This window comes from Pithys albifrons, chromosome 15, assembly GCF_047495875.1.
Source record: "Pithys albifrons albifrons isolate INPA30051 chromosome 15, PitAlb_v1, whole genome shotgun sequence".
NCBI classification, from domain to species: domain Eukaryota; kingdom Metazoa; phylum Chordata; class Aves; order Passeriformes; family Thamnophilidae; genus Pithys; species Pithys albifrons.
Genome location: NC_092472.1, coordinates 3,324,553 through 3,350,089, shown reverse-complemented (window position 1 = coordinate 3,350,089; position 25,537 = coordinate 3,324,553). Strand labels below are relative to the sequence as shown.

The window sequence follows — 25,537 nt, the reverse complement described above, 5'->3', positions numbered from 1 at the left end:
ATGGCGATCGCAAGGCAAGTGCTTTGTCTCTCTGCTTTCCTCTCCCTGCCCCACGCTCGCTCCGAGCCCATCCGCTACTCCCTAGCCGAGGAGGCGGACAGCGGCTCCCTGGTTGGCAATCTGGCTCAGGACGCGGGGCTGACGCCGGCGCAGCTCTCGGCTCGCCGCGCTCGCCTGGTCTCGGAGGACGGCCGCCAGCATTTTCGCTTAGACCGCGCCACCGGCCGTCTCGTCGTGGCCGACAGGCTGGACCGGGAGGAGCTGTGTGGGCAGTCCGGTACCTGCATGCTCCCATTCGAGCTGCTGCTGGCCAACCCGCTGCAATTTTTTCGTGTCGAGGTGGCCCTGGAGGACATCAATGACCATTCGCCCGTTTTCCCCGAAAAACGCGTCACTTTTAAGATTCCGGAAAGGAGTGACCAGGGCTCTCATTTCCCGCTGGACCCTGCTCGTGATCTCGATGTTGGCAGCAACAGCATCCAGGGGTACAGCATCGCTCCCGAGAACGAGTACTTCAGTGTCTTCTTTGGCAGTAGCGAGACAGGCAAGAAAACTGTTGAACTCGTCTTGGAAAAGCCGCTAGACAGAGAGGAGAAAGCAGAGGTGGATTTCAGTGTCATTGCTGTGGATGCGGGCTCTCCTCCTAGAACTGGGACCACCCAAGTCCACATTGTCGTTTTGGATGTAAATGACAATGCTCCCAGCTTCATGCAAGAGGAGTACATAGTGAAGGTTTTGGAAAACATGCCGGAGGGCTCTGTGGTTCTGACTGTGCTGGCAACAGATCGGGATGCAGGAGTTAATGGGGACATCACCTATCAGTTCAGACAAACAATGGACCAGAGCGACTCTCTGTTTGGGATTGACTCCAAGAGTGGTGAAATTAAACTCACGAAACCTCTGGACTTTGAGGCAGCAGACACACACGAGCTCAGTGTCAGGGCCACAGACGGCGGGGGACTCTCGGCAATCTGCAAGGTGTTGGTGAAGGTGTTGGATGTGAATGACAATTCACCAGAGCTGGTGATCAGTTCCTTCAGCAGTCCCCTCCCTGAGAACTCACTGCCCGGGACGGTGGTTGCCCTCTTTTCTGTCAGGGACAGGGATGCTGGTGCCAATGGGAAGATCGCCTGTGCCCTCGAAGATCAGCTCTTCTTCTCCCTCAGACCAGCCTATAAAAATTACTATGAGCTGGTGACTGTGGGTGCACTGGACCGGGAGGAGATGGCTCAGTACATCCTCACTGTGACAGCAGCAGACGCAGGGTCCCCTCCTCTCACAACCACCCAGACCTTCACCGTGGATATTTCAGATGTCAATGACAATGCCCCAGTCTTCAACCAGACGTCCTACACCATGTATGTGCGTGAGAACAATGTCCCCACCGTGCTCGTTGGAGCCGTCAATGCTGCAGATGCTGATGTGGGTCTCAATGCCAAGGTGACCTATTCCCTGTTGCCTGTTCAACCGACAGAGCAGCCTCCGTGCTCCTGCATCTCTGTGAACTCTGAGAACGGGCACGTCTTTGTGCTGAAACCTCTGGACTACGAGAAGATGAGGCAGACCGAGGTCGTAGTTAGCGCCTCTGATGCAGGGTCTCCTCCCCTCAGAGCCAATGTCACCGTCCGCCTTGTGGTGGTGGACGAGAATGACAATGCACCGGTGGTGCTGTACCCAGCCCAGGACAGCAGCCCAGCCTCCAGTGAGCTGGTGCCCATGGCAGCTGAGGCGGGTTATCTCATCACCAAAGTGGTGGCTGTCGATGCCGACTCGGGACAGAACTCATGGCTCTCCTACCACCTGCTGAGGACCACCGACCCTGGACTGTTTGCAGTGGGTGCCCAAAGTGGGGAAGTGAGGCTGAGGAGGCCAGTGACAGACAGAGACACCGTCAAGCAGAAGCTCATCGTGCTGGTGAGAGACAACGGGCAGCCACCACTATCAGCCACCGCAGCACTGAATGCACTGCTGCTCAAGGACTTCTCAGACATGCGCCAACCGCACAGCAGCCCGGCCACAGAGGATGAGGGCGGCTCCCTGACAACCTATTTAATCATTTCCTTGGTCTTTGTCTCCCTGCTCTTCCTCATCTCCACAATAGCCTTCATCGTTCACAAGTTGTGCAGGAGAAAGGAGCTGAAGGGTGGGCACGTGCTTTATGGTGCCGACAACTTGCCGAGCAGCCTGGCCGATGCAGCTGCCGCTGGGACCCTGCCCCACGGCTATTGCTACGAGATCAGCCTCGCGACGGGCTCGGGCAACAGTGAGTTCAAGTTCCTCAAGCCCATCCTCCCCAGTTTGCCACCACAGCACTGTACCATGGGTGGGGCCATCACTGATGAACAGGTTTTCCCTTGTGTCCCTGTCACCACGGAGGATGTGGTACCAGACAGTGCAGGGACTGTGTCTGCAGAGCCGTTCAACAGTCTTTCTTTTAATTAGCACAGTGTCTGCTAAGTGAGAAGCTTTCATGCCTCGTGGTAGGAAGGGGTCCAGGCTACACCTGTGGCAGTGGTTCCTTCACAGCCTGTCTCTGTTTCCATTTGGCATGTGCAATTTTCTGGAAATTGTTAGTCGGGGAATGTTTGTGTTCCTCTAAAGAACTCAAACAAATAATTAAGAGGAACTAAACCTCTTTCACTCAGACCTTCCTACGTTTCAGCTCTGTTACGTCCGTTTCTGAGAGGCTTTGAGAACTAGTTAGTACTTCCAGCTAAGCTCGTTTCTCTTGCTGTCAGATAAGACAGTGGATCTTTTATTCTGTGCTTTACCACAATGGCACAGTTGGTCAGACCAACCTGTTCCATGCTGAAATGCACAAAGACAGGAAAATGAGGAAGGTGCGAATGCTGTGTCACAATGTTGTGTAAGCAAGGACTTTCTTTCCTGGATTCTGAATGCCTCTGTCTGAGGTACGTGGGCCCTGTGTGTTTTGATTTCTAGTCACTGTATCAGTCAATATATCCACTGTGTATCTCCTAATCTTCCCGAGTGAAGCAGGGATTTGCTTCTGTTCAGCCATTGCCACACATGCAAGTCCAGCTCATCAGGCAAAGAATTTGTACAGTATCAAATTTTGTATGGCAGAACAGCAAAATCACAATAAGATCTTAATTTGGGCAGTAAGAGTGGATTGGGTGTTCTTTCTCCTTGCAATACAGCAGCACAAATGGTGTTGGGGTACACTGCAGCTTCACAGAATCGAGAAAACATGTTCATTGTCTTTGGGTGCATTACATGAAAATGCCACATGTTCTTCAAAGAGCGTTTTGTGAAGGTAGAACCCAGATGAGCTTGTGAAAAGGGCTTTGAGTTTGATCTCCTCATTCTGCTTTCTAAATTCAGTGGAATTGAATGGAGAATCTGTCCCTACATGATTATCCGGGTTAGTGTGAGAGCATTTGCATTCTCCTTTTTATCATTTCTCCTTTTACTCCCTGAGTTGTGTTTGAGCATTTTCTTGCCTGTTCTTCTTGAGGATTGTCATCTCATCTATAGTAACTGATTGGTTGAACGGTGTCTTTGATGAACAGACTATGCATAAAGGTTGCCGCTGTTTAATGCTGAAATTATAAACTGTAACATTGTAAACTGACATACTCCTAAGTGTAAAACCTGATAGAATGTGTAAGAGTGAAATAAAGAGAGCACCCTAATTCCTTCCGTTAAGACAGAAGTCTTTGCAAAGATGCTCATTCTGGGAAGGTCCTTCCAAGGATTTTCCAAAGTCCGGGATTCCTTTTACCTTTGACTGTGGAAATGTCTTGAGGGTACATGTCTTTAGTTTGGAGATGCAGACAATAATGTTCAGGGGTGTGGCCGTGCTGTTACGCTGCGCAGAACGCGGTCCTGTTTCTCTGGTGGGGGAAGGCGGCTGAGTCCCTCCTGGCTCAGCTTCTGCCTCATGCTGCGGTGGGAAACGGCCTGTGCCGGTTTTATCGCTGCGTTTCACGAAGGGCATGGACTCGTGTGCCAGGAGCCGAGACTCGCGGCTTCCCGCGGGCTCTGGGCAGCGGGATAGAGATACATGGGGCAGGTTACGGCGCTAACCGTGTCACGGGACTCAAGCGGCAGCCCGTCAGGGCTCACGTCAATTCATCCAGGCAGTTTCCGGACTCCCGGATTTCTGGCCACGTTCTGCCATAGGTGCCCGCGCGCACGAGCGGCGGCACCGCCTGTGCGCGCGTGTCCGTGAGGGGCGAGCGGCAGCGCGGGCAGCGGGCGGCGGCGGGCGCAGTCCCAGCGCGCACCACTGGGTGGTGCTATCGGCCAAGGCACCGACGAGCGGCTGCGGGAGCGGAGGCGGCCGAGCCAGACCCAGGCAAGCCCAGCCCAGAGTAGCTCAGAACAGCCGAGCCGGGCGGAGGTGGCAGCGGCTGCGGCAGCGAGCGCTGTCTCCTGCCATCCGCTCCCGGGCTATTGCGGCCGCACTTTGGTCTGCCCGCCTGACCAGCTGCCGAGAGAGAGGGAAGGCGGCTGACCGCCGCCGCCGCCACTTTCCCGGAGGGCTAAGCCAGAGAGATTCACGAGAAGAAGCCTGGCCGCCGCCGCCGCTGCTTCTACCTTCGGGTCATGGCGATCGCAAGGCAAGTGCTTTGTCTCTCTGCTTTCCTCTCCCTGCCCAACGCTCGCTCCGAGCCCATCCGCTACTCCCTAGCCGAGGAGGCGGACAGCGGCTCCCTGGTTGGCAACCTGGCGCAGGACGCGGGGCTGACGCCGGCGCAGCTCTCGGCTCGCCGCGCCCGCCTGGTCTCGGAGGACGGCCGCCAGCATTTTCGCTTAGACCGCGCCACCGGCCGTCTCGTCGTGGCCGACAGGCTGGACCGGGAGGAGCTGTGTGGGCAGTCCGGTGCCTGCATGCTCCCGTTCGAGCTGCTGCTGGCCAACCCGCTGCAATTTTTTCGTGTCGAGGTGGCCCTGGAGGACATCAATGATCATTCGCCCATCTTTCCCGCGGAAGGAGTCACTTTTACAGTTGTGGAAATGACAGAGCCGGGCTCTCGTTTCCCTCTGGAGGTTGCTCGGGACCTTGATATTGGCAGCAACAGTATCCAGGCATACAACATTACTCCCGAGAACGAGTACTTTAGCGTTTCCTTTGGTAGCCGGATTAAGAGCAAGAAGTATGTTGAACTTGTCTTAGAAAAGCCGCTAGACAGGGAAGAGCAGGCAGAGATGGATTTCAGTCTCATTGCCATAGACGGAGGCTCTCCACCCAAGAGCGGGACCACCCAAATTCACATTATAATTCTGGATGTCAATGACAACGCTCCAATCTTCACACAGGAGCTGTATGATGTGCAGGTTTTGGAAAATGCACCAAAGGGCGCAGTGATTCGGACTGTGCTGGCAACAGATCGGGATGCAGGAGTTAATGGGGACATCTCCTATCAGTTCAGCCAAACAGTTGACCAGAGCGACTCTCTGTTTGAGATTGACTCCAAGAGTGGTGAAATTAAACTCACAAAGCCTCTGGACTTTGAGGCAGCAGACACTCACGAACTCAGTGTGAGGGCCACAGATGGTGGTGGACTATCAGCAATTTGCAAAGTGTTGGTGGAGGTGTTGGATGTGAATGACAATGCACCAGAGCTGGTGGTCAGTTCCTTCAGCAATCCCCTCCCTGAGAACTCTGAGCCCGGGACGGTGGTTGCCCTCTTTTCTGTCAGGGACAGGGATGCTGGTGCCAATGGGAAGATCTCCTGTGCCCTCGAAGATCAGCTCTTCTTCTCCCTCAGACCAGCCTATAAGAATTACTATGAGCTGGTGACAGTGAGTGCACTGGACCGGGAGGAGATGGCTCAGTATATCCTCACTGTGACAGCAGCAGACGCAGGGTCCCCTCCTCTCACAACCACCCAGACCTTCACCGTGGATATCTCAGATGTCAATGACAATGCCCCAGTCTTCAACCAGACGTCCTACACCATGTATGTGCGTGAGAACAACGTGCCCACCGTGCTCGTTGGTGCCGTCAGTGCTGCAGATGCTGATGTGGGTCTCAATGCCAAGGTGACCTATTCCCTGTCCCCAATCCAACCAACAGAGCAGCCTTCGTGCTCCTGCATCTCTGTGAACTCTGAGAATGGGCACGTCTTTGTGCTGAAACCTCTGGACTACGAGAAGATGAGGCAGACCGAGGTCGTAGTGAGCGCCTCTGACGGAGGGTCTCCTCCTCTCAGAGCCAATGTCACCGTCCGCCTTGTCGTGGTGGACGAGAATGACAATGCACCGGTGGTGCTGTACCCAGCCCAGGACAGCAGCCCAGCCTCCAGTGAGCTGGTGCCCATGGCAGCTGAGGCGGGTTATCTCATCACCAAAGTGGTGGCTGTCGATGCCGACTCGGGACAGAACTCGTGGCTCTCCTACCACCTGCTGAGGGCCACCGACCCTGGACTGTTTGCAGTGGGTGCCCAAAGTGGGGAAGTGAGGCTGAGGAGGCCAGTGACAGACAGAGACACCGTCAAGCAGAAGCTCATCGTGCTGGTGAGAGACAACGGGCAGCCACCACTGTCAGCCACCGCTGCACTGAATGCACTCCTGCTCAAGGACTTCTCAGACATGCGCCAACCGCACAGCAGCCCGGCCACAGAAGATGAGGGCGGCTCCCTGACAACCTATTTAATCATTTCCTTGGTCTTTGTCTCCCTGCTCTTCCTCATCTCCACAGTAGCCTTCATCGCTCGCAAGGTGTGCAGGAGAAAGGAGCTGAAGGGTGGGCACGTGCTTTATGGTGCTGACAACTTGCCGAGCAGCCTGGCCGATGCAGCTGCTGCTGGGACCCTGCCCCACGGCTATTGCTACGAGATCAGCCTCACGACGGGCTCGGGTAACAGTGAGTTCAAGTTCCTCAAGCCCATCCTCCCCAGCCTGCCACCACAGCACTGTGCCATTGGCGCGACTCCCAGTGATGAACAGGTTTTCCCTTGTGTCCCTGTCACCACGGATAATGTGGCACCAGACCATGTTGCGACGGTGTCGGCAGAGCACTTTAACCATCTTTCCTTTAACTAGCACAGAGTCAGCACAGAGAAAAGCTTCATCATGCCTTGTCGTAGGTAGGGATTCAGGCTGCAGTGTATGGCAGTGGTTCCTCCAGTGTAAGTCTGTAGATCAATTGGAAAAGCCAGTTTTCTGGAAATTATAAGTCAGGGAAAGACTGTGTTCCCATGAAAAGCAACAAGGGAACAGATTAGAAGGAAACAGAGCTCCTTCACTCAGATTTCGTATGTTTCAGGTTTTTTACGGCCGTTTCTGAGAGGCTTTAGGAATGGGTTTAGCACTACCAACCATGCTCTTGCCTCTCTTGCTGTCAGACAAGACAGCAGACCTGTTATTCTGTGCTGTAACGGAAAAGCAGAGTTGGGCAGACTTGCTGAAATGCACAGAGACCTTTTCCCCGATCAGGAAAATGAGAGAGTTGTAAATGATATTATACAATGTCTTGTGAACACAGGGGTTCTTCTTTTCTGGGGACTGGATGTGTATCTGTCTGAGATGTGTGGGACCTGTTTGCTTTGCTTTCTTATCACCATGTCTGTCTATGCACCACTAGTGCTCCCCGTGGATCTGGGACTTGCTTCCATTCAGCCATTGCAGTGCACGCAATTGCAACTCAGCAGTCAGAAAGGGTATTTTGAACCTCTGAGCACAGGAGAGCAGTAAAATACACAATAAGGTCTTCCTTTGGCCGATAAGAATTGGCTGTGTCTTCTTTCACCTTCGGATTGCCTTGGAATCCTATAGCACAAGTGGTGTTGGGATAGACTGTAACTGTACAGACTTGTGAAAATATGTTCATTGTCTTTGAGTGCACTGCATAAAAACTCCACATGTCCTTCCAACAGCATTTTCTGAATTCAGAAAGCAATTTATCTTGTAAAAAGCACGTGGACTTTGGTGTCCTCGTTGTTGTTCCTGAACTCACAGGCTTCTTGATTTCAGTTGAAAGCTGTCCCTGTATGACTTTCTGGATTAATGTGAAAGCATTTGCATTCTCCTTTTTGCCATTTCCCCTTTTATTTCATGAGCTGTGTTTTAGCAGTTCCTTGTCCGCTCCCTCTAAAAATGAGTGTCACCTCATCTATAGTAATTAACATCTTGAATGGTCTGTGATCCACGGAACGTTCAGAAATCCTGTGGCTCTTTTGCACTGGAGTTATAAACTCTGACAATATAAATTGGGATACCCCTGATTGAGAAAATTGAAACAATGTGTTTGAGTGAAATAACGGAACATCCTAATTGCTTCCGTGGAGACAGAAATCTTTGTAGACAAGTTATTTTTGGGACAGCTTTGTCAAGATTTTTCAAAAATTTCGGAGTATTTTATCATTGTATCCTTTTACTGAGGTGGTATTTGGCGGGTATATGTCTTGAGTTTGTGATGCAGCCGATAGAGTGTGTTCAGTTCCGTGCCTGTGCTGTTACCCTTGCGCTGCCACTGCGGAGGCTTTGGACCAATTTGTTTGGGGGAAGGCGGCTCAGTCTTTCCTCCTGCTGCAATGGAAATGCCTTGTGACGCTTTTCCTGCCACGTTTCCCGAAGGACACCTATTAGCGTGCCGGGTGCCGAAACTGACGGCTTCCCGCAGCCTGTGGACATCGGTGAGAGCGGAGAGGCGCGGAGCAGGTGCCGGCTGCGCCCGTGTCGTGGGATTCAAGGGACGGCCCCCGATGGCTCACGCCGAATCTTCTTGGCACTTTCATCGCCGCTGTTATGTGCGCGTCCTGCCGCAGGTGCCTGTGCGGGCAAGCGGCGACAACACGCGTGTGCGCGCGTGTCCGTGGGCCGGGGCGAGCGGCAGCGCGGGCAGCGGGCGGCGGCGGGCGCAGTCCCAGCGCGCACCGCTGGGTGGTGGTCTCGGATAAGGCGCCGACGAGCGGCTGCGGGAGCGGAGGCGGCCGAGCCAGACCCGGCCAAGCTCAGCCCACTCAGAACAGTCGAGCCGGGCGGAGGTGGCAGCGGCTGCGGCAGCGAGCGCTTTCTCCTGCCATCCGCTCCCGGTCCATTGCGCTGCACTGGGATCTGCCCGCCTGACGAGCTGACAGAGAGGGAAGGCGGCCGACCACCCCCGCCGCCACTTTGGAGGAGGGTTTACGCGAGAGATCTGCGAGAAGGAACCTGACCGCCGCCGCCGGGAAATGGCGATCGCAAGGCAAGTGCTTTGTCTCTCTGTTTTCCTCCTCCTGCCCCACGCTCGCTCCGAGCCCATCCGCTACTCCCTAGCCGAGGAGGCGGACAGCGGCTCCCTGGTTGGCAACCTGGCGCAGGACGCGGGGCTGACGCCGGCGCAGCTCTCGGCTCGCCGCGCCCGCCTGGTCTCGGAGGACGGCCGCCAGCATTTTCGCTTAGACCGCGCCACCGGCCGTCTCGTCGTGGCCGACAGGCTGGACCGGGAGGAGCTTTGCGGGCAGTCCGGAACTTGCATGCTCCCGTTCGAGCTGCTGCTGTCCAACCCGCTGCAAGTTTTTAGGGTCGAGGTGGCCTTACAGGATATCAATGACCACTCGCCGATTTTCCCCGAGGAACGAGTCACTTTTGAAATCCCAGAAACAAGCGAGCCGGGCTCTCATTTCCCTCTGGAGGTTGCTCGGGACCTTGATATTGGCAGCAACAGTATCCAGGCATACAATATTACTCCCGAGAACGAGTACTTTAGCGTTTCCTTTGGTAGCCGGATTAAGGGCAAGAAGTATGTTGAACTTGTCTTAGAAAAGCCGCTAGACAGGGAAGAGCAGGCAGAGATGGATTTCAGTGTCATTGCCGTAGACGGAGGCTCTCCACCCAAGAGCGGGACCACCCAAATTCACATTATAATTCTGGATGTAAATGACAACGCTCCTGTCTTCACACAGGAGCTGTATGATGTACAAGTTTTGGAAAATGCACCAAAGGGCTCTGTGATTCTGACTGTGCTGGCAACAGATCGGGATGCAGGAGTTAATGGGGACATCTCCTATCAGTTCAGCCAAACAGTCGACCAGAGCGACTCTCTGTTTGAGATTGACTCCAAGAGTGGTGAAATTAAACTCACAAAGCCTCTGGACTTTGAGGCAGCAGACATTCATGAGCTCAGTGTGAGAGCCAGAGATGGTGGTGGACTTTCAGCAATCTGCAAGGTGTTGGTGGAGGTGTTGGATGTGAATGACAATGCACCAGAGCTGGTGGTCAGTTCCTTCAGCAGTCCCCTCCCTGAGAACTCACCTCTCAGGACAGTGGTTGCCCTCTTTTCTGTCAGGGACAGGGATGCTGGTGCCAATGGGAAGATCTCCTGTGCACTCGAAGATCAGCTCTTCTTCTCCCTGAAGCCAGCCTATGACAAGTACTATGAGCTGGTGACTGCGAGTGCACTGGACCGGGAGGAGAGGGCTCAGTACATCCTCACTGTGACAGCAGCAGATGCAGGGTCCCCTTCCCTCACAATCACCCAGACCTTCACCGTGGATATCTCAGATGTCAATGACAATGCCCCAGTCTTCAACCAGACGTCCTACACCATGTATGTGCGTGAGAACAATGTCCCCACCGTGCTCGTTGGAGCCGTCAGTGCTGCAGATGCTGATGTGGGTCTCAATGCCAAGGTGACCTATTCCCTGTCCACAGTCCAACCAACAGAGCAGCCTTCGTGCTCCTGCATCTCTGTGAACTCTGAGAATGGGCACGTCTTTGTGCTGAAACCTCTGGACTACGAGAAGATGAGGCAGACCGAGGTCGTAGTGAGTGCCTCTGACGCAGGGTCTCCTCCTCTCAGAGCCAATGTCACCGTCCGCCTTGTCGTGGTGGACGAGAATGACAATGCACCGGTGGTGCTGTACCCAGCTCAGGACAGCAGCCCAGCCTCCAGTGAGCTGGTGCCTATGGCAGCTGAGGCGGGCTATCTCATCACCAAAGTGGTGGCTGTCGATGCCGACTCGGGACAGAACTCATGGCTCTCCTACCACCTGCTGAGGGCCACCGACCCTGGACTGTTTGCAGTGGGTGCCCAAAGTGGGGAAGTGAGGCTGAGGAGGCCAGTGACAGACAGAGACACCGTCAAGCAGAAACTCCTCGTCCTGGTGAGAGACAACGGGCAGCCACCACTGTCAGCCACCGCAGCTCTGAATGCACTGCTGCTCAAGGACTTCTCAGACATACGCCAACCGCACAGCAGCTCAGCCACAGAAGATGAGGGCGGCTCCCTGACAACCTATTTAATCATTTCCTTGGTCTTTGTCTCCCTGCTCTTCCTCATCTCCACAGTGGCCTTCATCGCTCGCAAGGTGTGCAGGAGAAAGGAGCTGAAGGGTGGGCATGAGCTTTACGGTGCCGACAACTTGCCGAGCGGCCTGACCGATGCAGGTGCTGCAGGGACCCTGCCCCACGGCTATTGCTACGAGATCAGCCTCACGACGGGCTCGGGCAACAGCGAGTTCAAGTTCCTCAAGCCCATCCTCCCCAGCCTGCCACCACAGCCCTGTGCCATGGGCGGGGTTACCAATGATGAACAGGTTTTCCCCTTTGTTCCTGACACCACAGATGAAGTGACAGGAGACAATGCTGGAACTGTGTCGGCAGTGCACTTCAACCATCTTTCCTTTAAGTAATACAGGGTCAGCACAGACAAAGGCTTCATGCCTTGTCGGAGGTAGGGATTCGGGCTGCGGCATATGGCAATGGTTCTTCCAGAGTAAATCTGTAGTTCAGTTGGAAAAGCCAGTTTTCTGGAAAATATGACAGGGAAAGATTTTTTTCCCATAAAAACCAACAAGGAAACAGAATAAAAGGAACCAAAGTTCTTTCACTCAGGTCTTCGCATATTTCAGATCTTTTACAGCCATTTTTGTGAGGCTTTAAGAGTGGGTTTAGCACTCCCAACTGTACTCTTGTCTCTCTTCCTTTCAGGTAAGACACCGGAGCTTTTATTTTTGCTGTAAGGGTAAAGCAGAGTTGGGCAGACTTGCTGAAATGCACAAAGACCTTTTCCCAGATCAGGAAAATGAGGGAGTTGTGAATGATGTTACACAATGTCGTGTGAACACAGGGATTCTTCTTTTGTGGGGTCTGGATGTGTATCTGTCTGAGATGCGTTGGACCTGTTTGCTTGGCTTTCTTCTCTTCACGTCTCTCTATGCATCAGTAGCGCTGCCCATTGACCGAGGATTTCCTTCCATTCAGCCATTGCAGTGCACGCAATTGCAACTCAGCAGTCAGAAAGGGTATTTTGAACCTCTGAGCACAGGAGAGCAGTAAAATGCGCAATAAGGTCTTCCTTTGGCCGATAAGAATTGGCTGTGTGTTCTTTCACCTTGGGATTGCCTTAGAATGCTGCAGCACAAATGGTGTTGGAATAGACTGTAACTGTACAGACTTGTGAAAATATGTTCACTGTCTTTGAGTGCATTGCATGAAATCTCCACATGTCCTTCAAAGAGCATTTTCTGAAGTTAGAAACCAACTGAGCTTCTAAAAGGCACGTGGACTTTGGTGTCCTCGTTGTTGTTCCTGAACTCACAGGCTTCTTGATTTAAGTCGAAAGCTGTCCCTGCATAACTTTCTGGATATATGTGAAAGCATTTGCATTCTCCTTTTTGCCATTTCCCCTTTTATTCCATGAGCTGAGCGTCACGTCATCTATGGTAATTAACTTCTTGAATGCTGACTGTGATCCACGGAACGTTCAGAAAGCGTGACGCTCTTTAGTACTGAAGTTATAAACTCTAACAATATAAATTGGGATATCCCTGCGTAGGAAAATTGAAATAATGTGTACGAGTGAAATAAAGAGAACACCCTAATTGCTTCCGTGGAGACAGAAATCTTTGTAGACAAGTTATTTTTGGGACAGCTTTGTCAAGATTTTTCAAAAATTTCGGAGTATTTCTTATCATTGTATCCTTTTACTGAGGTGGTATTTGGCGGGTATAAGTCTTGAGTTTGTGATGCAGCCGATAGAGTGTGTTCAGTTCCGTGCCTGTGCTGTTACCCTTGCGCTGCCACTGCGGAGGCTTTGGACCAATTTGTTTGGGGGAAGGCGGCTCAGTCTTTCCTTCTGCTGCAGTGGAAATGTCTTGTGGCGCTTTTCCTGCCGCGTATCTCGAAGGACACGTATTCGCATTCCGGATGCCGAAACTGACAGCTTATCGCAGGCTGTTGGGCATCGGCCAGCGTGGAGAGACGCGGGGCAGGTGCCGGCTACGCCCGTGTCATGGCATTCAAGGGACGGCCCCCGATGGCTCACGACGAATCTTTGTGGCACTTTCATCGCCGGTGTTATGTGCGCGTCCTGCCATAGGTGCCTGCGCGGGCGAGCGGCGGCACCGCGCGTGTGCGCGCGTGTCCGTGGGCCGGGGCGAGCGGCAGCGCCGGCAGCGGGCGGCGGCGGGCGCAGTCCCAGCGCTCACCGCTGGATGGTGGTCTCGGATAAGGCGGCGCCGATGAGCGGCAGAGGGAGCTGAGGCGGTCGAGCCAGACCCAGCCAAGCCCAACCCAGCTCAGAACAGCCGAGCCGGGCGGAGGTGGCTGTGGCAGCGCTGTCTTCTACAATCCGCTCCCGGGCCACCGCGGCTATACTCCGGTCTGCCTGCCTGACCAGCTGCCAAGAGAGAGGGAAGGCGGCTGACCACCCCCGCCGCCACTTTCGCGGAAGGCTACGCCAGAGATCTGCGAGACGGAGCCTGGCCGCCGCAACGGCAGCCGAGGCAGGAGCATGGCGATCGCAAGGCAAGTGCTTTGTCTCTCTGCTTTCCTCTCCCTGCCCCACGCTCGCTCCGAGCCCATCCGCTACTCCCTAGCCGAGGAGGCGGACAGCGGCTCCCTGGTTGGCAACCTGGCGCAGGACGCGGGGCTGACGCCGGCGCAGCTCTCGGCTCGCCGCGCCCGCCTGGTCTCGGAGGACGGCCGCCAGCATTTTCGCTTAGACCGCGCCACCGGCCGTCTCGTCGTGGCCGACAGGCTGGACCGGGAGGAGCTTTGCGGGCAGTCCGGTGCCTGCATGCTCCCATTCGAGCTGCTGCTGGCCAACCCGCTGCAGGTTTTTCGGGTTAAAGTGGCCTTAGAGGATATCAATGACCACTCACCGATTTTTCCGGAGGAACGAGTCACTTTTGAAATCCCAGAAAAGACCGACCCGGGCTCTCGTTTCCCTCTGGAGGTTGCTCGGGACCTTGATATTGGCAGCAACAGCATCCAGGCATACCACGTTATTCCCAAGAACGCGTACTTCACTGTTTCTTTTGACAGTCAGAGTGAGAATAACAAAAATGTGGAATTGGTTTTGGAAAAGCCTCTAGACAGAGAGGAGCAGGCAGACATAGATTTCAGTGTCATTGCTGTCGATGGGGGCTCCCCACCCAGGAGTGGGACCACCCAAGTCCACATTGTCGTTTTGGATGTAAATGACAACGCTCCAGTCTTCACACAGAAAATATATGTTGGACAGGTTCTGGAAAATGCACCAGAGGGCTCTGTGGTTCTGCGTGTGGTGGCGAATGATAGGGATGTTGGAATAAATGGGGACATCTCCTATCAGTTCAGTCACACAATAGGTCAGACCAACTCAGCATTCTCAATTGACAACAGGAGTGGTGAAATTAGACTCAAAAAGCCTCTGGACTTTGAGGCAGAAGACACCCATGAACTCAGTGTGAGAGCCAGAGATGGTGGTGGCCTTTCAGCAATCTGCAAAGTGTTGGTGGAGGTGTTGGATGTGAATGACAATGCACCAGAGCTGGTGGTCAGTTCCTTCAGCAGTCCCCTCCCTGAGAACTCACCTCCCAGGACAGTGGTTGCCCTCTTTTCTATCAGGGACAGGGATGCTGGTGCCAATGGGAAGATCTCCTGTGCCCTCGAAGATCAGCTCTTCTTCTCCCTGAAGCCAGCCTATGACAAGTACTATGAGCTGGTGACTGCGAGTGCACTGGACCGGGAGGAGACGGCTCAGTATATCCTTACTGTGACAGCAGCAGATGCGGGGTCCCCTCCTCTCACAACCACCCAGACCTTCACCGTGGATATCTCGGACGTCAATGACAATGCCCCTGTCTTCAACCAAACGTCCTACACCATGTATGTACGTGAGAACAATGTCCCCACTGTGCTTGTTGGAGCCGTCAGTGCTGCAGATGCTGATGTGGGTCTCAATGCCAAGGTGACATATTCCCTTTCACCTATTGAAGCGACAGAGCAGCCTTCGTGCTCCTGCATCTCTGTGAACTCTGAGAACGGGCATGTCTTTGTGCTGAAACCTCTGGACTACGAGAAGATGAGGCAGACCGAGGTCGTAGTGAGCGCCTCTGACGGAGGGTCTCCTCCCCTCAGAGCCAATGTCACCGTCCGCCTTGTGGTGGTGGACGAGAATGACAATGCACCGGTGGTGCTGTACCCAGCCCAGGACAGCAGCCCAACCTCCAGTGAGCTGGTGCCCATGGCATCTGAGGCGGGTTATCTCATCACCAAAGTGGTGGCTGTCGATGCCGACTCGGGACAGAACTCATGGCTCTCCTACCACCTGCTGAGGGCCACCGACCCTGGACTGTTTGCAGTGGGTGCCCAAAGTGGGGAAGTGAGTCTGAGGAGGCCAGTGACAGACAGAGACACCGTCAAGCAGAAGCTCATCGTGCTGGTGAGAGACAACGGGCAGCCACCACTATCAGCCACCGCAGCTCTGAGTGCTCTCCTGCTCAAGGACTTCTCAGACATGCGCCAACCACACAGCAGCTCAGCCACAGAGGATGAGGGCGGCTCCCTGACAACCTATTTAATCATTTCCTTGGTCTTTGTCTCCCTGCTCTTCCTCATCTCCACAGTAGCCTTTATCGTTCACAAGGTGTGCAGGAGAAAGGAGCTGAAGGGTGGGCACATGCTTTACGGTGCCGACAACTTGCCGAGCAGCCTGACCGACGCAGCTGCTGCAGGGACCCTGCCCCACGGCTATTGCTACGAGATCAGCCTCACGACGGGCTCGGGCAACAGTGAGTTCAAGTTCCTCAAGCCCATCCTCCCCAGCCTGCCACCACAGCATTGTGACATGGGCGGGGTTACCAATGATGAACAGGTTTTCCCTTGTGGTCCTGTCACCACAGAGGATGTGACACCTGACAATGCAGGGACTGTCTCTGCAGAACAGTTCAACCATTTTGCTTTTAACTAGGACTGTGTCAGCACAGGCAGAGCTTTCATGGCTTTTGATGGGACAGAATGCAGTCTGCAGTTTGTGGCAATGGTTCGTCCATTGGTATAACCACTTTCCCTTCAGTTGTAAGTCACAATTTTTTTCTCCCTCTGAAAGACAAGAACAGAAAGAAATGAAACTGTTGTTCTCTCACTCAGTCTGTAGTCCATTTCACATTTGTAACAGTCGTTTGTGTTATATTTTAAGAAGGGGATTAGGTTCAGGCCTCCCAGGTAAAGTCTTCTCTCTCTTGCTGTGACACAGGATCATGATTTTCTTATTCTTTGCTATGACACAGTGACACAGTCGGGCAGACAATTCAAACCCTTGCTGATATGCTTTTAGGTGTTGTGGATCAGGAAAGCAAGGAAATGAGGAGTCCTGTGATGTAAGCATAGGGCTCTTTCTTTTCTAGGTTCTGAAAGTCTCTACCAGACCTGTGGCCTCTGAGTGTTATGCTTTCTGGTCACTGTCTGTCCCTAGAGCCACTCTGTGTCACACTGCACTAGTGTTGCCTGGTGAAGAAGGGAGGTTCTCCCACTCAGATATTGCTCTGCAGGCACTTCCAGTTCAGCAGGCAAGAAGAGCATTTTGACCTTTTGAGCACAGCAGTCTCACCTTCTCCAGGGCAGGGCAGAGCAGCAAAATGCATGACAAGTTCCTTTCTTTAGCCATAAATTTGGATGTTCTGTCTTGTCAGGATTGCCTTGGAAATACAGCAGCATAAATGGTTTTGGCATAGACTGTAACTGTACAGAGTTGTGGAAAGGTATTTGTTGTCTTTGGGTGAATTGCATTATAACTCCACATGTCCTTCAAAATAGGATTTTCTGGAGTTAGAATCAAGATGAACATGGAAAAGGGAGATTGACTTTGATCTCTTCATCATTGTTTCTGAATTCAGTGGTTTCTTGATAGGGTTAAAAACTGTCCCCATATATTCTCTGGGTTTGTATTAAAGCATTTGCATTCTCCTTTTTGCCGATTCTCCTTCCATTCTCTGAACTGTGTTTGAGCATTGTCCTTCTTTCTCTGCTTAAGAAGGACTGTCACCCCATCTATAATAACTGATTGTCTGAATGATGTCTTTGATGCATGGAATATTCACAAAGCCTAACACTGTGTTGTGCTGAAGTTATAAACTGTAACACTGTAACTGAGATACCCCTGAGTGTGAAAATTGAAATAAACAGAACACCCAAATGCCTTGTGTTCGGATAGTCTTTGTAGAGATGTTCTTTCTGGGAAAGGTCTCAAAGGTTTTTCATAAGACCACAATGGATTTTTTCCTTATGATTTTCCTTCTGCTGAAGTAATATTGAGTGGGTGCATTTCTCCAGTTCTGAGATGCAGCTAATGTAGCTTTCAGGAGAATTTTGGGGAAGAGGGAATTGCTGTCAGGCCTCTATGGTTGTTCTGAGCACTGACATTCTGGTTGAGATGGATCCCAGTAATACGCAGGTCAGTGGAAACTGCCCCCATCCCTGACAGAGGCCCTAGGTCTGCAAAGGCCTCTGCAAAGCAGTGATGTAGGGGAGTGACCTTCCCAACATTCCTGACAGCTCCATCTGCAGATTGCAATTATGAGGCATTGGAACACAAAGTGTTTTTGACACTAAAGGAGTTTTAGAAGATGAATGGCACAAAGACAGTATGCATGTTCCTTATGGAAGCATTTGAGAAAATGCCAGAAGGTGGAAATTTGATGACAATAAAAGCTACTAGGTAGAGGTTTTGACCTTTAGAAATGCAGAGGACTGCAGCCATCCCTTTCACAAGGCCCAAATTTAACAGATAACTCCTGAGGCCAGACCGGTCTGGTGATGTTCTCCAGAGAAGACAGTTGTTCATTTAGGATTCAGTCATCCTCATCACAGTTGATCTGGGAAGACATAAGCCTCTGCTGTGCTGTGTTTTGATGTACAAATCCTTTGGTGAAATTTTAAATTCAGCTCATAATAACCAAGAAACCTGCAGGCAGCTCCCGCTTGGCACTAGTGAGAAAGTCCCCTGTTAGCAAGACATCTGCATGTGAACTTCTTTTACTGGGACTCTAAAAATGATGAACAGAATTTGTTTATGGCCATGAAGTCCTGAAAAGTCTTGAACGAGTGATACAGGGCTACTCTTTCTTTTCTGTGACTGAAGTCTGCATTGCATGCTGTATGTGGCTGAAGTTCTCCACATGTAAAGGGATGTACATTTATTTTTTCTAACCTTTACCAATAGTGTGAGCCATTAAAAAGAGAGTTGTGAATGACAGAGTCATTGAGTCTCTTTTGCTGAAATCACAAGGAAACAACATCTGTTTGTACAAAACTGCTACTTCTCAGGTCATTTCAACTTGGGGGTCTGTGTGTCTGCTGCAACTCACAACTAAAAGATTTCTTATGTTTTTTACCCTATGAGAGGGGAAGGCAGTTTTCTGTCTTTGGGGCCTAAACACACTGCTGATCTTGCCCAAGAGGCTTACTAGAGGTTCCCTTGAGGAAGAAATAAGTTCTTAGGCCAGGTAATAGGAAGTCTTAGCAGAGGCGATACATTTATGGATCTGTTGATCACCAGCACAAGAGGAGTAATAAAAGATGTAAAGATTGAAGGCAACTTGGGTTTCTGTGGTCAGGAACTGGTAGAGTTCACAGCCCTGAGGGATATGGGTCAGGCAAAGAGTAAATCCCGGACCCTGAATTTTCTAATAGGGGGCATCCCAGAGTCCTGAGGGGATTGGTTGATGTAGTTGCTGAGCCACTCTCCATGTTATTTCTAAAGTCATGGCAGTCAGGTGAAGTCCCTTGTAGCAGGAAAAAAAAAAAAGGAAGCATGGTACCTTTTTCTAAGAAAGGAGGACCCTGGGAACTACTGACCTTCAGCCTCACCACTGTGCCTGAGAAGATGATGGAATAGATCCTCCTACAAGCTCTACTAAGGCTAAGTAGGGAAGAGATGAAAGACAGCCAGCACGGCTTCACCAAGGACAAGTCTTGCCTGACTAAACTAGTGGCCTTTGGGGAAGTGACCACATCAGTGGTCAAAGGAATGTTGTCTATCTGGAATTCTGTAAGTGTTATGACAGTCTCCCACAACATCCTTCTCTCTAAATTGCAGAGAAATGGAATTGGTGGATGTACTATTTAGTGGATAAGGAATTGGCTGGATGGTCCCATCCATAGGGTGCTGCTTAACAGCTCAGTATTCCTATGGAGATCAGTGATTATTTGATCCCTCAGAGGCCTCTGCAGAGACCAGTACTATTTAATGGTTTTGTTAACAACATTGACACTGTGACTGAGTGCACCTTCAGCAGATTTGCAGATGACACCAATCTCAGTGGTGCAGTTGACACACCTGAGGGAAAGGATGCTATTCATAGGAACCTGGACAAGCTTAAGAAGTGGATCCTACGCTTAGGCTGGGGCAACTCCGTGTATCAATACAGGGTGAGGAGTAAATGTAGCAAGAGCAACAAGCAATGTGCACTGGCAGCCCAGAAAGGCAACCATATCCTGGATTGTGTTGAGGATAACATCCTGCGCCAGGTATTAGAGAAACAAAACAGAGAAGTGTTACTGGAACAGTGCTCAGCAATGCAGATGAGATCATTAAAGGAGTTAAGACTGGAGCAGTCTAGGCTCTTTAACTCTGGTTGAGTTAAAGATCTAGAGCAATGTGGGTCTGGCAAAGAGCAAAGTTAGGACCCTGAAGTTCAGAAGAGTGAACTTCTGTTGTAGTTTCGGATTATTATGTAAATTCTCTCCCCTGCCACTAACTGCCCATGCCAGCAGTTAACAAAAGAAGCAGTTAACTACTGATCGCTTGGATGGGGGCAGGTTTGTCTCTTTTGTTTTTTGGGGACATCTTTTTTTCTTAGCTCCGTGGAAGGCAGGAGCGGTGGCTGCCGAGGAGAGAAGTGGCTCTGCTGGCACTGCTGGGGCTTCTGGCTGAGCTGCTGCTTTTTTCTCCTCGCCGTGGCTGTTTCTCCCGGTTCCTGCATCTGGGATCCCGGCCTCTGTTGCAGTCTGACCACCGCCTGCACTGACCACCGCCTGCACCGTCACAGCCTGCCCGCCCCCGCTGGGGCAGTGACCCAGGAGAGAGAGAGGTTTGCAGCTGCTTTTGCAGGACACGTGGTGGTTCCCCACTTTCAGCTTTCTTTTTCCTTCATCTGGGAGAAGAGACACAGAGTTCATCTGAGAGCTAACCACTCGTCTGTCTCGCTGGAGAGGGACTGGGAACTACTGGGAACTCACTCCGCAGCCAGCCGGACTGTGACATTTGACACTGCTTAAGTATAACTTTTCCTCCTGGAGGAAAACCTGCTGGGTTTTGGTTTTGGTTTTTTTTTTCTTTCTCTTGTGGTGTTGGAGAAGCGGTTTGCACTAGTCTGTTTATATATAGCAGTTAAGAACAGTTATCCTTCTTCTATTAAAATTCCTTTTTTCTTAAATTTGATAAAGAGTGGCGTGATTATTGTGGAGAAGGCCCCCTCCCCCGCTTGTGGGTAAACATTTGGGTTTTTTTCCCCTCAAACCAAGACAGCTTCCAGCTTTTTAAAATATAGCAGAAGAGATTCTCCGAGAAATTATCCTTAGAGACAGAGGAACTGATCAGAGCTGGCAACACTAAGGACACCTTTCCTAGAACACAAAAGCTCTTCATCCTCATGTGTAAGAAATCAAGCAGAGCAGGACAGAACAGAAAACTGGCTGATCAAGAACCTGCTCCTCAAACTGAGGAGTAAAAAAGAAATGCATGGACAGCAGAATCAGGAACATGTGGCTGGGCAGGAGGACAGGGATATGTTTGGAATGTGCAGGGATGAGTCAAGAAAGACAATGTACAGATGGAACAAAATGGCAAGGGATGTGAAGAATATATGGAAGAGATTCTATAAGTACTAGGACAGAAAAGAAAGACCTAGGAGAGTGTACCCTGCTGATAAACAAGAAGGAAGAAGTAGTGATAATAGATATGGAGAAGGCTGAGGTACTCAAAGAGTTCTTCATCTTAGTCTTCACTGGCAGGCAGGCTTCCCATATCTCTGGAGTCCCTGAACCTCCAGGTGAGGGTTGGTGCAGTGAAGTTCTTCCCACCGTAAATGAGTGGCAGGTTTGTGACCACCTAATAAAACTCAACAGGCACAAGTCTATGGGGCCAGATGATGTGTATCCCAGCACCTGAGGGAACTGCCTAATGTGATTGCCAAGTCACTCTCCATCCTACTTGAAATGTTATGACAGTCAGGCAAAGTCCTTCATGTTGGGGAAAGGGAAACATCACTGCTATTTTTCAAAAGAGGAGAAAGGAAGACAGGGATCTACAGACTGGTGAGTCTGAGCTCTGTGACTGGGAAGGTCAAGAAGCAGATCCTCATGGAGATAAGGCAATGCAAGACAAAACAATGATCCAAGCCAGTCAGCATGGCTTCACTGAGGGCAAATCATTCCTGGTCAGTCTGGTGGCCTTCTATGATGGAGTGACTGCAACAGTTGACAAGAGAAGACTGACTTTTCTCATGTACCCGGATTTCTGTAAGGCCTTTGACACAATCCCACATAATACCATTATCTCCAAATTGGAGAGAGATGGATTTGAAAGATCAACTTTTTGATGGAAAAGGATTTGGCTGGATGGAAGCAGACAGAGAATACATTGATGGCTCTATTTCCAGGTGGAGGCCGGAGAGAAGTGATGTCCCTCAGGGTTCTGTCCTGGGAGCAGTGCTCTTTAATGTCTTTACCTATGACATAGAGAGTGCTATCAAGTGCACACTGTGCTAGTCTGGAGAAGACATGAAACTGAGTAGTGCAGTTGACACAACAGAAGGAAGAGATACCATCCAGAGGAACCCATACAAGCTTCAGAAGTGCAGCCATGAAAACCTAATGAGGTTAAACAAGTCCATGTGCAAGGTGCTGCACCTGGGAAATCTCAGACATGAGTACAGATTGGCAGAAGAACTCATTAAAGGCAGCCTTCAGGGAACGACTTAGGGGTTCTAGTGGACAAAAAGCTGGACAACTTCCAACACTGTGTGTTTGTGGGCCAAAAGGGCAGCCAGCTCTTGGCTGCATGAAAAGAAATATGACCAGGAGACTGAGAGGTGATTTTACCCCTGTACTCTTTCCTTGTGAAACAGAGCATCCAGCTCTGGAATCAGCAAAAGAAAGATGTGGACCTGTTGGAATGATTTTAGAGAAGCCAAGGGCTGGAGCACCTTTCCTGTGAAGATAGGCTTAGAGAGTCGGCATTGATAAGCCTGGAGAAGAGACGGCACTGGGGAGACCTCATTGTGGCTTTCAGTTCTTAAAGAGAGCTTATAAAAAAGGAGAGTGACTTTTTAGAAAGTCATTAATTGATAGGACAAGGGGGAGCTGTTTTAAACTAAAAGGAGAGAGAGTTAGGGTAGAAGAAATTCTTTACTTAGATGATAGTGAGGCACTGGAGGAAGTTGCACAGAGAAATTGTGGATTCCTGATCCCTGGAGATGTTCAAAGACAGACTGGAGCAACCTAATCTAATGGATGGTATTCGTGCCCATGGCGGAAGGGGATGGTGGAGTGATGTGTTGGAATAATTTAATTTTAAGGTTCCTTTCAATCCAAGCCATTCTGTAATACTATTTTACCATTCCATCATTCTGTGAGTCAATGCAGCAATGCTGTGGGCAGGACTTGTCAGAGCGACCATCTTGAAGGTATGAGTGTCCCGTGGATCCATAAGAGCTGTGCTCAGGACTGATGGCAGGTGCGAGGCTGCAGCAGGCTCTGTGGGCTGAGAAGAAGTGGGAAGTGGCACGGCGGAGGGGGCTGCCCAGCGCCAAAGCGCTGCTGTGCCTGTGTGCGGCTGCGAGTGTCGCCGTTGGCTCACGATTGGCCCGAAGGTGGGCGAGAGGGCGAGCGAGTCGCGGGGCTGCCGGTCCGAACCCAAAACAGCGCGGTGGGAGCGACTTGAGCCGACATGATTCGGGAGAACGCTCGGCGGGAGGAGTGCGGCTGCAGTGGGGTGTCGCAGGCTGGCTCCGGATCGGTGAGGGGCGGCAGCGGGAACTGCCGGCTGTGTTGTGGAGCCGGCGGTGCCGCGTCTGAGATGGGCCGGGCGGGGAGACGCTGGGGCCGGCGGCAGCGAGTCCTGCTGTGGGACGTCCTGATGGCGGCGTGGGAGGCAGCGTGGGGGCAGCTGCGCTACTCGGTGCCCGAGGAGATGCCTAAGGGCTAGTTCGTGGATGACGTGAGCAAGGACCTGCGGCTGCAGCTGTCGACGATCCAAGACCTCAGCATTTTGGACAAAGGTAAGGCACAGTATTTCGCTCTGCACAGAAAGACGGAACCTTTAGCGACAGCGCAGAGGATCGACAGGAAGCAACTGTGTAAGTGTTCAGCAATGCGTGCTGCGCTGTCACCTGATAGTGGAGGGGGAAATAAAGATTTTACGCATGAAAGTGGAGGTGACAGGTATTAATGACAGTGCGCACAGCTTCCGAGAAACAAAAGCAAATCTGTAAACAAGAGAAATGACAGCCCCGGGAGCGCGGTTTCCCCTGGCCAGGGCTCAAGACCCGGATATGCAACGGAATTCCCTGCGGAGCTACTAACTGAGCGGCGACAAGAACTTCTCGCTGACCGTTCAGAGGGGCCCTGACGGGGATCAGCATCCCGAGCTGGTGCTAGCGAAGGCGCTGGACCGGGAGGAGACGGCCTTTCACGACCTAATGCTGAGGGCACACGCGTGACGGTGTTGGACACGAACGACAACGCAGCCATGTTCAGCAAGGTGGAATACACGGTGCATGTGCCGGACGACGTGTCCGTGGGCTCCCCCCTTGTCACTGTCACGGCCACCGACGCCGACAGGGGGCTGAATGGGAACTTGAAATTTTCATATAAAAAAATTGCTGTGCAAACCTCTCAGATTTTCTGACTGGGCCCTCAGACAGGAGCGATCACACTAGTGTGTTGCCTGGACTTCGAGAAGAGAGACTTCTACGAACCGGAGGTGCAGGCACATGATGGTGGGGGCCTTTTCAATACGTCGAAGGTCCGAATCGCCATGACAGACATCAGAGAGCACGCGTCCCAGACTTTTCTGCCCTTGATACTGATACGCGGGGCAGAACGCCTGGCTGTCGTACGAGCTGGCCAAGGCCACGGAGCCGGGGCTCTTCCGCCTGGGGCTGCTCAGTGGAGAGGTGTGCACGACGCGGGATGTGACCAAGAGGGATGAGCCTCGGCAGAGGCTTGTTTTGTTGGTGCGGGATCACGCGCAGTTGCCACGCTTTGCCAGTGCCACCCTCGCCATTGCCTTCCTGTATGGTTTCTCTGACACCTTTCTCCAGCTTGATCACACTCCTGCCAGCAGGCAGCAGGGGCAGGTGGCCGAGGAGGAGCTGCTGACCATCTGCCTCCTTGCCTCCCTGGGCTGCGTCTTGTCGTTTTTCCTCCTGTTCGTTCTCACCCTGCCTACAGCCAAGCTGTCCAAGGCTCGCCTCAGGGCGCACTTTTCACCATCTTCTCCCAGCTTGAAAGCGGACCGTGATTTCTCCGGGGACAGCTTACTCGTGGGCGGCACTGATACTCTCTCACGGGCTTGCCGCTACAAGGTGTGACTGATCACCGGCTCAGGGAGGAGCGAATTTCAGCTCCTGCGACCCGTTCTGCTCAGCCCGCAAAGCGGGGGTGGGGCAGGGCCGGATAAAGACGATGATCCGCTTTGCAGCTCGCAGTCCGCTGACGAGAAGGAAATCTACGCGTGAAGCTCAACCCCTCCTCCCTATCAGCCGCGGAACTGCGTGTTCATGCCTGAGCCTTGCTGGAATTTGTCTGCCTTCCCCGTCCTCAGCCTGGCATTCCCCAGTAGCTATACTGCCAGTTCCTTGCTGTTACTGCCGTGCTGTCCCTGCGAAGGACTAGGGTCGATTTGTTCGCACAGGAAAGGAGGCTCAGTCCCTCCAATCTCGGTCTCCGTCCCACAATTCCCGGGAAAACGACTTGTGCCTCTTGTACAGTGTCGTTTCTCGAAGGGCACCAATTAGCGTGCCAGGAGCTGAAATCCAGGGCTCCCTGCGGGCAACTCAAGCTGCTGCCCGGAAGGGCTCACGCCAATCCTTCTAGGCAGTTCCCGTACTCCCGGTTCGATGTGCGCGCCCTGCCACAGGTGCCTGCGAAACCGAGCGGCAGCACCTCGCGTGTGCGCGCGTGTCCGTGGGCCGGGGCGAGCGGCAGCGCGGGCAGCGGGCATTGGCGGGCGCAGTCCCAGCGCTCACCGCTGGGTGGTGGTCTCGGATAAGGCGCCGACGAGCGGCTGCGGGAGCAGAGGAGGCCGAGCCAGACCCAGCCAAGCCAAGCCCAGCCCAGCCCAGCCCAGCTCAGATCGGCCGAGCCGGGCGGAGGT

At 52.3% G+C, this 25,537-nt stretch overlaps 4 protein-coding genes across 4 annotated transcripts; all 4 read left to right on the top strand.

Moving 5' to 3' along the window:
* LOC139679153 (protocadherin beta-15-like) lies at positions 1-3,577 on the top strand. The gene has a single exon (XM_071570582.1). The coding sequence runs from the start codon at positions 1-3 to the stop codon at positions 2,440-2,442; it is 2,442 nt and encodes an 813-aa protein (XP_071426683.1). The 3' UTR covers positions 2,443-3,577.
* Positions 3,578-4,572: 995 nt separating this feature from the next.
* LOC139679152 (protocadherin beta-15-like) lies at positions 4,573-7,014 on the top strand. The gene has a single exon (XM_071570581.1). It carries the CDS (start codon positions 4,573-4,575, stop codon positions 7,012-7,014), a length of 2,442 nt encoding a protein of 813 aa, XP_071426682.1.
* A 1,840-nt stretch (positions 7,015-8,854) lies between these two features.
* LOC139679027 (protocadherin beta-15-like) lies at positions 8,855-11,585 on the top strand. Its single transcript, XM_071570387.1, has one exon. It carries the CDS (start codon positions 9,144-9,146, stop codon positions 11,583-11,585), a length of 2,442 nt encoding a protein of 813 aa, XP_071426488.1. The 5' UTR covers positions 8,855-9,143.
* A 2,102-nt stretch (positions 11,586-13,687) lies between these two features.
* Positions 13,688-18,686, top strand: LOC139679026 (protocadherin beta-15-like). The gene has a single exon (XM_071570386.1). The coding sequence runs from the start codon at positions 13,688-13,690 to the stop codon at positions 16,127-16,129; it is 2,442 nt and encodes an 813-aa protein (XP_071426487.1). The 3' UTR covers positions 16,130-18,686.
* The last annotated feature ends 6,851 nt before the right edge of the window (positions 18,687-25,537 follow it).